General features: G+C 28.3%; 1 protein-coding gene across 19 annotated transcripts in view; it reads left to right on the top strand.

Annotated features, from left to right (window-relative positions):
- LOC107451792 (serine/threonine-protein kinase Genghis Khan) overlaps nt 1-14,050 on the top strand; it is a 288,464-nt gene that overhangs the window by 236,935 nt on the left and 37,479 nt on the right. For 6 of the 19 annotated variants that reach the window (XM_016068003.3, XM_016067999.3, XM_071182283.1 and 3 more), the window contains exons 8-15: nt 223-391; nt 2,043-2,125; nt 2,512-2,591; nt 6,173-6,297; nt 8,059-8,187; nt 10,189-10,346; nt 11,757-11,863; nt 13,186-13,357. In XM_016068003.3, the coding sequence (XP_015923489.1) occupies nt 223-391; nt 2,043-2,125; nt 2,512-2,591; nt 6,173-6,297; nt 8,059-8,187; nt 10,189-10,346; nt 11,757-11,863; nt 13,186-13,357 (1,023 nt within the window). The remainder of the gene's footprint in view (nt 1-222; nt 392-2,042; nt 2,126-2,511; nt 2,592-6,172; nt 6,298-8,058; nt 8,188-10,188; nt 10,347-11,756; nt 11,864-13,185; nt 13,358-14,050) is intronic. The other 13 variants (XM_071182286.1, XM_071182282.1, XM_071182285.1 and 10 more) reach the window with 3 other exon arrangements.

The following is a 14,050-nucleotide window of genomic DNA, read 5'->3' as shown; positions in this document are numbered from 1 at the left end:
CCTCTCAAATTCAAATCTTTCAACAACAACAACAAAAAAATCTCTTACCGAATGCCATTAAATGCATAATATTAGTAAAGAAACAAAAGAGTGTGTATAGATCATAATACTATTTAGTGAAATATTGCTAATAAAATCAATCTGTTTAAATTTTCAAGTGATTTATAGCTTTTCAACTATTCCGATTATTTTTTCTCTTTACATTTTCCCTTCTCACTACAGAACTGCTTCGATTTTCCTGAAGATGCGTCTTTTCACGTTTCCGAGGAAGCCAAGGATCTGATGCGGAGGCTTATCTGCAGTCCAGAATGCAGACTGGGACAAAATGGACTGGAAGATTTCCGCAATCACCCCTGGTTCAGCGGAGTCAATTGGGCTACTATCAGAGAAAGTAAGTCACAATGTGCTTGACTCAGAGACCGAAATCAAATTTAAAACTTTTTCTTTCAATGATCCAGGGTGCATAGCGTTTTTAAAAAGTGCTTCTTCTTTTCGATTTTCGTTTTTTTAAAAGCCCTTAAAGATTCTTTTTTCATTGGGTATTTTAAAAAAGTGCTTAATTTTCCCTTTTTCAAAATGAGATTTTTTCTTTACTATGTTGATTTTCACTTCGAATTATGCTAAAAGACACAGTTCACATTGAGCTATTCAACGTCTGGACAATTAATTCAACCCCAATCTATTTCGACGTATTGTCAGTTCGTGGCGTATGAAAACGCCATTCGTTTTGCAGGATTAAAAATTTTATGATTTTTGACAGTTGTCAAAAACAATGAATGCTGAAATTTTTTTTGGACATGATTTTTAAAACAAGATAAAGCTGTCAATTGTTAAAAAACTTTCAAACCCTGCCTAGTTATGATATTTTTTAAAGTGCTTAAAAATATTTTTGAGTGCTTGAAAAGTGCTTAAAAGGTGCTTATTTTTTGTTGAATAATTTGCCTACGCACCCTGTGGTCGTTTTATTATTTTTTAGAAACTTTAAAAACTGTTTAACCTCAAAACCAGTGATTTTATTTTATTTTATAACCGTCGTTGAACAGCCGACCCAATTTTATGGGTTTACGACTACTTACGTTCAACTCCGTAGCCTTGTAATTTTGAACCAATCCAGAAGACAAGGAAACTCCTGGATCAGTACCCCCAGAGGTATTGATTTGTTGTGGGAACATGGAGGACTTTGAGACTCGACAGATTTAACGTGCATCAGTCACCATTTACTACACGGGGAGTCTTCGGCCGGCGAGGATCGAACCCACGACATCTTGGATATGGGCCCAGCGCCCTACCGACCAGGCTATCCCGGCCCAAAACCAGTGATTGTATAAAAGAAAGTTAGAGCATCTAAAAAATAATATTTGACACTTTGCAATAATAATCGAGTTGCTCAGATGCAAATGCGATACCGCAAACATAGTGCTCAATATTCTTATTATCAACAAGAGAAACGCCTGCAATAGTTCTAATAGAGACTAAGCCGCGGTGGCTCAGGGGATAAGACTTTCACCTCCCTATTAGGTGATCCAAGTTCGAATCCCGGTTGTGGCTGGTTGATATAAACTCTGCTCCCCTGGCTTGCACCGACCACAGTGCTGATTTAAAATAACCTTAGTGGCCAAGGTTTGGAGATAACTACTTCAGAGAACCCTATACTGCGAGAGAAACTTTTCATGGTAAATTCTCTTTCGCCTCCATTGGTATTTTAAAGTTCAGAGAAAAGTGAGTTTAGGTAACTAACCCATGAAGTTTCAAATGTCAAAATTTTTTTAACAAAACGTCAAATTGCAACCAAATTATTGCGGGATTACTTCCCCACTGTGTGATCCTGCTGTAATTTGTTTGCATTTTGAAATTTTTTTTAGTCAGGATCCGCTCTAGGTTTACCTGAACTTACGTTTTCTATGTTTTAAATTATTTATAAAAGTGATAGAAAATTTGCGTGAAGAGTGTGTATGGCGTTCTCTTAACTTCTATGACTTCTCTGACACTTACAGCAGCTTGTTACTTTTACTAAAACTCTTATCTTTTTTACTTTTTTATAGCTGAAGCTCCTTACATTCCCGAAGTTAGCAGTCCAAGTGATACATCAAATTTTGACGTGGATGAGACTGATTTAAAAGGATCAGTGAGTAATATTTATTAATACAATGTTAACAGTTAGAAATTTTTAAAAGGATCAGAAAGTAATTTTTTTTTAAAAATGAAATACTAATAGCATAGTTACTAGCTTTTTCCAAAAATCTAATTTACTAAAGTTATAGATCCATTTATTTCATAGACTGAACTGTAATTAGTCATATAGCTATTTTTTTATAAAGCTGTTTTTCTCTTTCCTTCCTTTAATGCAAATTCATTCTATGAGGGCAGTATCCGTGCTATGGATTCAAATGTATTTATATAAATTTTAATTTGTAAAATCTTGGATTATAAACAATTACATTTTGCATAAGTAACTTTTTATAAGAAATTTAAACTTCATATAAGATTTCCACATTATTTATTTATTTGTAGGATTCTGTACCACCTAGTTCGAATTCTGTGTTTTCTGGTCTTCATCTTCCTTTTGTTGGTTTTACTTTCTCTTCCAAAAGGTAAGATATACTGATGCCATAAGGAACTATTTACAAATTCTTGCAAAATCGTCTGCGTTTTACTAAAAATATCTTATTCCCTGGACAGGAAGTAAAAAATGCATTATTTTTTGCGTATGAGTGCATTTTTTTCTTTTTTTAATTTTATCAATAGAAAGTTTTTAACCCAGAACCTGTGAAAGAATATTTCACATTTTTTTTAAAATTCTGTTATGGCAAACGACTTTGGTATCAAAGTAATTTTTTTTATGGAAGACAGCTTTGAAATAAACAAAATAACCAGAAATTTTGAAATAAACAAATTATTGTCATGATATAATAATAATTTTATTTCAAAAGTCGAAAAACTTTGTAAAAAAAAGTGGAATAATGCCATTAAATTTTTCTATTATTTTTCAACTATAAGTTTTAGTTTTTAAAAAAACAAACTATCCCCTTATTATAATGTTCTTTTTTATTTCATTTACATATATCTAAATATCATAAAAAGAAGGAGTAAAAGAAATAGTATAAAAGAAGAAGGTAAGTAAATAAGCGTTGTTTTGTGTGCAAGAGTTTAGAAAGTTTTTAGAAAGAATGTTTCACAAATTTTTTTATTATGTTTATGAAATATGACAATGTTATAGAAATAAATTTCCTTATTCAAGACAATGTTGAAATAAACAAAATAACAATACGTTTTGAAATGAAATTTTTTTTTGTCATGCCATAAAAATTGTATTTAAAAAGTCGAACGATTTTATAAAAAAAGTGGAACAATGTCATTATGTTTTTTTCTGCAATTTTTTAGTTACATCTCGTTATGAACTTTTTCAGCTATAATTTTTTTAAAGCGACTGGCATATTATAATACTTTTCATAAATTCATTTTTATTTCATCTACATATGTATATCTAAAAATAATGCTCTTTGGCTAGGAAGAAGTTGTATGTACAGATTTGAAAAGTATGTTTTATCAAATTATCCAAGTTACTTAAAGATTAAATTAAAGATTATTATTTGTTAAAAAAAAAAGACTTATGAGATTGTTTAAAGATTATTACGCATATAAAAAAAAGTTAACCAATAAGAACTATGCATCTTAAAAACTGATTATTTAATTGATAGATATCATGATTACTTTTTCTCATTTAATTCAAATGTATATATTTTATTCCAAATGTCATAGAAAAACAAAAAAACTTTATGGAATTATTCCATAAAGTTTTTCTGTTTTCATCTCTTTATTATAACAGCAGAAAACCTATAAACACAATCCTAATGATATATACTTACACACAATACAAAAGAAGTTCGATTTTGCTAAGAATCACTTGTGACATTGATTATAATTAGTGGAAGATCATTAAAGGACTCCTCCAAATATGTAATTAAGAACATTGATTAGAGAAAGAGGAAGTTGCTCGTCATTTAATTAATGGGATTATTTCGTTTGTATTCGATAAAATTAGATTAACATAATTGAAATAATATTATAATTTGAATAAATTGAAGCAGTCCATGAACTGTAATTACGTAATTTTATTAATATCAGTTTTCTCGTATTATTCAGATGAACCTAATAATGTTGATACTTTAAAAAATTTTATGAAATTATTGATTTTTGTGCTAAAATATTGTTCTTTTTTTAGTTACAATAATTATGTGGAAAAAAAAACTTTTTTTAACTGATCATTAACTATTTTGTAAAAGGGGGGGGGGAGTTAAAGAAATCTTTAAAAAAAAACGAAGGTTGGGGAAATGGTTATAATTTTGAAGTGGACTTTCCTGTACATTAGAAAGAAATATTTTCTAAACATTGCCTTCCTACTCGCTATCGCTGGCCAACCAAAATATGGATGACATATGCATTTATTGTTAAATTTTCAAGATTGTATAAAGAAAATCACCAAAATTTTAAAATTCAGTAACTCTGAAGCTAACTCAAAATTTAAAAAAAAATTCAGCAGCTTTTTTTTATTTTTAGTCGTAAGAGTACGTGGTTGCAAAAAATTATAATTTTACTGTGATTAGTTTTTTATTTACCTACTAAAATGCCTACTATTTACCTACTATATTTACCTACTGAAATTTTACTGTGACGGTACAAATTTACCCCAAAGAATATAAAACATTTAATTACTTCAAAACTAATGTAAAATTTAAAAAATTGCAATGCATTATACATGTCAGTAACTGGCAGTAAAAAAAAAAAAAAAATCATGATTATTTTGTTAACAGTTTTTGTAAAACTAAATTACTTAGCACAACAAAATGAAAATAATCAAATCTTTGATTTTCTAAACAATATAATTATTAGTTATAATTTTTCAAGTTAACCGAAAAATATTTTGTTGGTTTGTCCTTTACCCAGAAAAAAAATATTTTCGATATAATTATTTGTAATACTTTTGCAAGTAAAGTAACAATGTTTTGTTAATTTGTCCTCTACAAAGAGAAATTTTCTATGGTTACTATTTTATAAGTGGATTTGTAATTAATGGTTTTAATTTTGAGAATGGACTTAAAATATTTTGTGAATTTTGTCTCTACCTGGAAAATATATTTTTGTTAAAGAATTAATAGTTATAATTTGGAAAGTAAGCTTAAAATGGTTTGTCTTCTTAATTTGTCCTCTTTCTAAAAAATTTTTTGAAATCGACTAAAACTATTTTGTTTCTTTATCCTCAGCATGGAGAAAAATATTTTCTGCGATTACAATTTTGTAGATGGATTTATTATTAAACTTTATAATTTTGAAAATTGACTTAAAATCAATTGTTAGTTTGTCCTCTCTCTACCTGGAAAAAATATTTACTAAAAAAACTTGTACTCTGTTTGAGCTAGTTTTTTAAATTTTTTAATAAAGACAAAATTCTTTGTATTAGAATAAGAGTTGTGGGAAGTATAGTTATCGACAATATAAAACCTCATCTATGAAAATGTTCCCCATCATAGAATTGAGTTAACATGTCTTATACTGAATTGGAATTGTATTTTTGTAGTGGTAGATACACTACAGTACTCCACCACCAGAATTTTATCTGTGATAGAATTCGATGAATGAGATACCACTAGTTGATTCATTGCTGTTTTGTAAAAGGCCAGGAGAGCTGTTTTAAGATCACCGTACTTTTGCTGATCGTGAGAGCTGTATTAAGGTTAGAGCCGTGATTTTTCCTTTGTTGCCATTAGCAGTCGAGTGTATGTAGGCCAACGTTGTGTGTAATCGAGACTGAGTAGCAACAGCGCGAGGAGATGGATAATGTCGCAGTCACAAGTAGCAAGTCAACTATTCAATGTGGACCATCCATCAAAGTAGGCATGTTCAGATGAAAGTGAGCGTTACTGTAAAGATAGGCGTGTTCATATCGAAGTGGGAGCTTCTGTCAAGGCATGTTCACATCATGTCCGGGTCACCAATGTGGGGAGAGTAGAATTTGACCATGTCAATCCTCATCTATGAAAAGGTACCCCAACATAGAATCGAGTTAACACTTCTTATATACTACTGAATTGGAATTGTATTTTTGTAGTGGTAGACACACTACAGACTATTAAATGTGTTAAAATATGAACTCAAATCAATATCTTTATTGCAGCAGACTTTCAGGTTTTGGAATGCAAAATGGAATCGACTATCATGCAGAGGAAAATCAAATAATTTATGAACAAAGAATACAAAAACTTGAACATGATAAAATGGATCTACAGAGGAGGTTAAGAGGTAAATAAGTTTTACAGTTCATAAATGAATTATGCTCTGATTCAGTTTTGTTACTGATAGTTTGATTATTTTTATAATAATTCTTATTGACAACTTCTTCAACTTTTAGGCTCTTCTTTAATGACTTGGTCGTCATATAAAATGATGCATTTTAGTGAATAATATGTTATTTGCATAACTGTTGAGAGTTTTCAACAGTTAATCATGACTGTTACGTTTAGTTTTATCCATCTTTAGCTAGCGCCCTCTTAATCTTCCCTATTTATGAAATCGTTACAGAATGCTAATATGAGATAAAGCTTTGTGTTTTGTGAAAATTAAATTTATGATCTACTTTTTTTAAATATTTGAGAAATTATCCTAGTTGTTTGTAAATATGCAAAAATTGAGAATCATTTGTGATTTTTGTTTTGTGAGATTTTCTTTCTCTCGGTAGAAAACGTTTGAAATATTTAATAATTCTCTTAGGTTTTTAAAAAAAAGTTAAATATTTTGTTAAACATTTAAGCTATTTTTCCATTTAAGCCCAAATTGTTTTTAGAGCAAGATATAGTTTATAGTTAAATGCTTTGCACTGAATTTAAAGTTCTTAAAATGTCTCTTTAATTTCCTTGGCAAAAAAAAAAAAAAAAAGGCTATGAAGAACACAATTAATATATATTTTGGTAATTACCCTTTCCCTAATTCATGATGCGTTGTTTCTATCTTTGGCATCAATGTTATCTCATCATCATCATCATCATCATCAATGGCTCGACAGCCCAGGGTGGGCCTTGGCCTTCTCAAGAAGGTTTTTCCAGGCATTTTACAGAAGATTTTTCCCATTTAGTTTTTAAGACAAAAAGGTCTTTCTCTAGGCCATCTATCCATCTCAAATTCAGCCTGCCTCTTTTTCATGTGCCAACTGGTCTGGCATTAAAATCTCTTTTTGAGGTACGGTCTTCGTCCATTCTGATAATGTGGCCTGCCCATTTTATTCTTTGTCATTTAATAAAGTTAATAATGTTATTATTATTATTCATTATAATTCTTTAATTATTAAATTTTGCACACCTATTAAGCAAAAGTTTTTCATTTTTTTTTAGTTTTATTAAAACCATAGCATTTAATTCATATATTAATAATTTAGAAATAATCTTAAAGTAAAGCTGCTTATTTAGACAATTATTAAATAAATATTTGTACATGGTATTGTAAATTTTTAAATATAGAGAAACTCATGAATATGTCACTAGAAAAGCACATTGAAACACATTTTTAAATAATTACATTTATTATGCATAGTTATAGTAGTTGATTTTTATAATCTAAAATTGTTTTAAGCTTTTGTGATTGTTTTAAGCCATGGTGATCATCCTTAATGTATGTTTTTTATTATTGAATATATGTTATTGAATATATAAATATTTATATGTTTTTATTATTTATGTTGAAGTAAAAAAATTCAATACCAATTTAAAAATTGCATACCAACTTAAATTTTATTCTAATATCAAGTATACCTTACACATTATTAAGTTTATAATTAGATGTTTTCAAATCTATTTATTAAAAAATAAGTAATAAATTTTTTTTATTTTATTTATTAAATTTCTTATTGTGATGAATGTAACTATGCTGCCTTATTTTTAGTTGGTGCTATAATTATCATTTTTGAATTAAAAAACTATTTGCCAAAGCTTTTAAGATACAACGTTAAATTAAAAAACGTTTTTACTTTTTATAATTTATGTAATTCTATTTTTTGTTTATCTCATTCAGAAATGTCAAAATTCTTCAAACAACAGGGAATATTATTTGATGAAAATGATTTTGGTAAAGGTCGAGGTTCCGAAGCAGAGAGCCGTAAACTGCAGGATGAAATTAATACCCTCAGAAAGAGGAAATCAGGTACTCCATATTGTTCTTCACTAGAATTAGAACAAATAATTTTTGAAGAGATATTTGTGAATTAAAGAAAGTTAGGAAGAATTATTCAGTTATCTATGTGGGAGAGAGTTTCCATGGTTTCAAGGTAAAAAAAAAAAAGAGGCTAAAGTATCTGCTAGAGCTCCAATTTTTAAGAGTCTCTCAGATTATCTAGCTATTTATTTTAAAAAAAAGTATATTTTAGGAAAAACATTTCAATAAGATATTTTTACAAAAAATATTTCAGTAAGTAACTCAAATTTTTAAATACTAATATCGAGTTTTTACTAAATTCATGTCCAGATAGGTCTACAAATAGGCATGTTTTCATATCTTTAAAATCTATAAATCAGCCTTTAAATATTGATATACATTTATTTGAATATTTACTTATTGGTGTAATGATACATATTTACATCATTACAATGAGACAGCATATTATTGGGGGTGGGGAAGGTGGGTATTTGTCCCCCTCTATAATTAGAAATCTCTTAAAGTCCCCCTCAATATTTCAGATAAATAAAAGAGAATTTTTGTAAATTACATTAGGAAAATTTTTTTTATTGCATTTACACAAGTACTTGATCTTGCCTAATTTGGGTGTAAGGATTGGCGATCGAAATGGGCTGCAGGTGGCGTAGAGCAGAACTCTTTTCCTATGGCAACACTTCACATGCTTTCCCCATTAGCGTGTGGAAAGTCATAGAGGGGGAAGTACGTTGGTTTCTCTCTTGATTTTCACATAGATTAAAATCTTTTAACTTGAAAAACTATATGGAACTGAAAACTACTTTAAACATAGTTCTAAAGAAAAGTATCATATAAATTTAAAAAAATATTTTTATTACATAAAAAGGAAAAATATTAAGAAAAGGGAAATTATCGTAGTACATTCCTATACAACTGAAAAGAGGAGGAGAGGGAAGGGAGAAGGGCTAAAGGCATGAAACCGGTCTCTCCCCAGATGGCGTATTCGAGTGTTGCGATTGCGAATTTCAAATCTGAAATTAGTTTTGCTTCTAAAGCTACAGATTTTTTTGAAGTGAAATTTTGACTATTTTTTTGTTGAAATGAAAAAGTTAAAAAACATTACGTATGACAGGTACACGCATAAATGTTACAACAAACTACTAGAGGAGTTGAGGCATATCATCAGAGAAAAAAATCGCAGTGCCCCTAGTGGTGTATGACAGCATTTTCAGGCATGGGTTCCTATGCATTTCCAATCTCGAAGATGTGCCTTAACTCCACTTGAAGATTGTTGCAACATTTATGTGACCACTTTTATTAAATATAACGTTTTTAAACATGTACATTTCGACAAAAACCACAAAAAAATTTCATTTTAAGAAAAACTGTAGCTTGGAGAAAGAAATAGACTGCAGATTTAAAATCAGCAACACAGAAGTATCTAAGATCTGTTTAAAAAAATCTCATGTCAAGGAAACCAAAAAAAGAAATTGTTCTCCAATGTTATCATTGTTAAACTCATGAAAGGTAAAATCAAGAAAGAGATTATTAATTTTTTTTTGCAGATTTTTAGCAAATTGAGGAATTTTTATGTGTGAAATTTACAGAACTACTGCAACTGCATATTTTAATTTAGTCTCCCCTCCAATCTTCATACCATGCATATATTTACTCTAAATACATATATCTAAAATTGTGATAGTAAAGTTACACTTAATAAACAAAGCTGCTAAAAGTGACCTAATAATCTATTTGAGAAAAAAATAAGTTATAGACAATCAAATGGGAAACTATTTTTTCAACATTATACGGCTAAGTATGTCCACAAAGCCCTCTTTAGTTTACATTGTATTGCATTGATGCAAAAGAACTATTTATTTTTTCACCAAAATGTTTAAGAAAGGTATAACTAAAACTGTATCATTCTGAAAAGAAACATGATTTTTAATCAATTCTAACTTTTTCTTATATTTGTAATAATTTTGTTTTGTTTGCTTTTAAAATTATCTTCAGAGCTTGAATTAGAAACTAGCAAATTAAGAAAAGAACATAGAGACATGATACTTGGAAAACAAGAGTTAGATTGCTTACAAGATGAGAAAATCCTGCGTATTAGAGAATTAGAAAAAGCCCTTCGCTTTTCGAAAACAGAAAATGACGATCTGCACAGGGTAAGTCAATCAATGACATTAAAGTCTTTCAATTTGCATATAGATAGGCTATTTGTATCGAAATATTTTGCATACCTTTGTTTAATAAGAAATATGTTAGTTTTATGATTTTACACTACTACTTCAAATTTCTGATTCAAAGATAACATTTTCTTGCAAAATGAAAATTTTTTTAGATTCTTTCTTTAAAACATTTCATTTTAGCTGTAGAAATAGTCGTCGCAAGAGCTTGAAATCGGGGTACAAATCAAAGTAACTGAGTAAAGTATAAATACTTCATTCATTAGTAAAGTGTGAAATAAAATTAATTAAGCAGAATGAAATCAATCATTAATTTGTTTATTTGTTTTACTGTAGTAGATAGTTAATTTTCTTACATCCTGCCTTTTAAATTGTTAGAATTGTTTTTGCCAAGTGCATGAGAGGTTTGAGTATCAAAATTTAACTATTGATGGTAGATAAAATAAAATTTCTATGTTTTAAAGTAGTAAATAAAAATGTTTCTGGTTTAATTAAAAAAAATTTTTGTTCATTGCTCTTACATGTTTCTTATAATTCTTGAGGGTTTCAAACTTTTTGTTCATGATTACCACAAGTTTTTTTGTTAAATAATTTGTAACCGGAAGTGCTTCAATTTATCTTTTACATTTAAAAAATGTTAGTTTTTAAAATAGGGAAATAAATACAATTCTGAAAATAACATACTTTTTAATCATTTTCCCCTTTAAACTTCATTTATTTTTTAACAAAATGTAAAACTTTTTGGGGGTTTTAATTGTTGGAAAGAAATAATTTGTAAGTTGTATAAAATGTGAAAGTTTTTTTCTTTATAGATAATGGTAGCATGCAGTTTGTGTCTACTCTATTACTTTGGAACTGAAGTCTAAAGTTTAAATTTTTTGGTGTTCCATTTAAAATCATGTTGAACAGCATTCATTAATTTTTATTCTCTCTAGGATTTAGTAGATTGCCATGAAATTTTGTTCACTGCTCTTACATGTTTCTTATAATTCTTGAGGGTTTCAAACTTTTTGTTCATTATTACCACAAGTTTTTTTGTTAAATAATTTGTAACCCGAAGTGCTTCAATTTATCTTTTACATTAAAAAAATGTTAGTTTTTAAAATAGGGAAATAAATACAATTCTGAAAATAACATACTTTTTAATCATTTTCCCCTATAAAATTCATTTATTTTTTAACAAAATATAAAACTTTTTTGGGGTTTTAATTGTTGGGAAGAAATAATTTGTAAGTTGTATAAAATGTGAAGGTTTTTTCTTTATAGATAATGGTAGCATACAGTTTGTGTCTACTCTATTACTTTGGAACTGAAGTCTAAAGTTTAAATTTTTTGGTGTTCCATTTAAAATCATGTTGAACAGCATTCACTGATTTTTATTCTCTCTAGGATTTAGTTGATTGCCATGAAAAATTAAAACTCCAAGCAAAAGAGCTTAAAGAGGCCTTAGGCCAGAGAAAACTTGCTATGGCAGAATATGCTGAAGTTAGTGATAAGTAAGTTGATTATTTTAATTACGATTTTTACATAAAATAGTTCATTAATTGTTTGTAAAATAATTATGTAATTGCTTTTTCAGTTTGAAAAATTTATCAAGTATGTGTCAATACATTTCTTAATTCTTTTTGTTTCAGTTATATAAGTGAATAAAATTTAATGTCATTGTTGTACAGAAGATTTATACTTAATAATCTGCAAGGCAAAAGATCATGAGTTCGGGCTTAAGGCTGGTTAAATACTTTTGGTGGTATTTAAACCTGTATTGTACCAATGATTTCCCTCAAATATAATTGATAAAAATCATAACAGCTTATAATAATGTAATTGTAACAATTCAATGGTAGAAATAGGTAATTGCAACCATCAAATTAAAACACTCTAAATAAAATTTTAAATATTTAGCTCAGCTTGTTGGAATTAATAATACCTAAAATCAGAAACTAACTTTTAGTACGATTTATTCCTCCCTTTTTTTATTATGATTTTTAATTTTTGGCCTCTTAGATGAAGTATTAAGGCATTTAAAAATATTCATAATGAAATAAAGTTCTCTATTTGTTTACAAAATTATTTCCGTAAAAAACAATGCATCTTGAGAAAATCTGAAAAAAATAAATAAATAGAAAGTTTGAAAAATATTTAATCATATAGTCTGTGTCTTTGATATTATCAGAGAACTTCTTTCGTTAAATATCTTAAATTAATGATTGGTTATAGTATTCAAGTTAGAACTTTATTTAATTTTAGGTTAGAACTTTAATGGTTAGAAACAAAGTAATCTCTTTCTTCAGAAATTTTCACTATAGATGGAATTTTTGTACACCAAGGTTATTTACTTGCAAAAGATATCTCTTCTTTCTGGAATTTGCTCTCAAAACAGTAAAATAATTTTCTTTTAAAATTTCATATGTTCATGTCCTGCAAGAAATTTTAATGCATCTAAAATATTTTGCTGTTCACAAATTTTATTTTGGAAATCTTATTTTAAAGGAATGTTAAGTACGTACTAGTGAGAAAGATCTAGTCCTTTACTTTAACTTAAACATAGAGTTGGTAGCTACTCATAGATTTGATTAAATTTCCTAAATTTCTTGATTACCTAACAAGGCATTTTTGAAAACACTATTGAATTAAAGTTTGTCAAAAAAGACTACTATAATATTATCGCATTTAAAAAAAATTTCGGTATTTGTGTTATTTCTTCTTGATGGATGTCAATCTTTTTCTAAATTATTCATAAAAATTTATTTTCATTAAAAGTCTTGTGTTACTGAAAAATTATAAATCATGTGAGATAATCTTTTTTGTTTTGATCCAGTGCCTGGTATCATAGTGGAAATTTTTCTGTCAACAGATTGTCTGAATTAAGAACACAAAAGCAGAAACTGTCTAGACAAGTACGAGACAAAGAGGAAGAACTTGAAACAGCCATGCAGAAAATTGATATCCTACGGCAAGACCTTAGAAAAGCAGAAAAGTTTCGCAGAGAGGTATATAATTTGATGTTTATTTCTAAATTTTTGTTAATAGGAAAAGTTTCAATGAAATCTATATAATTTTAATCAATTTGGAAGATGATTTTAATCTGATATATTTGACATTACTATAAAACAGTTATGAAGAATAAAATCAAAATGTTTGTTTTATGTCAAAATTTTATTTTTATAGATGTTATTTAACTTCCCCCCTCAATTTTACCATTTATTTATCTTGGTTATGATTAAAAACTTATCTTTCGATTAATGTGTTTTTATAATCGAAAAAATTGCAATTGATGTTTGAAAGGCAACAGCTGTGTAATTTAATATGCATGTTATGTAGCCTGATAAGTTTGTTGTATTTTTTTAATTACATGATGTTGAATTGTCTTCAAAAATACTTAATCTATTATAATTAAAGCCAAATAAAGTAAAATCATTGATCAAACTAGGGCACTTGTTATTTTTGGTCAAACTAGGGCACTTGTTATTTGATCAAACTAGGGCACTTGTTATGTGATCAAACTAGGGCACTTGTTATTTGATCAAACTAGGGCACTTTTTATTTAATCAAACTAGGGCACTTCTTATTTTTGATTAAACTAGGGCACTTGTTATTTGATCAAACTAGGGCACTTGTTATTCAATCAAACTAGGGCACTTGTTGGCAGACTAGGGCACACTTACCCAGTTCCTTTTGGTTCA

The sequence above is a fragment of the Parasteatoda tepidariorum genome, chromosome 4, assembly GCF_982258835.1.
Source record: "Parasteatoda tepidariorum strain Cologne lab strain chromosome 4, Ptep-v5.0, whole genome shotgun sequence".
Taxonomy (NCBI): Eukaryota; Metazoa; Arthropoda; class Arachnida; order Araneae; family Theridiidae; genus Parasteatoda; species Parasteatoda tepidariorum.
This window is presented reverse-complemented; position numbering and strand designations above follow the sequence as displayed.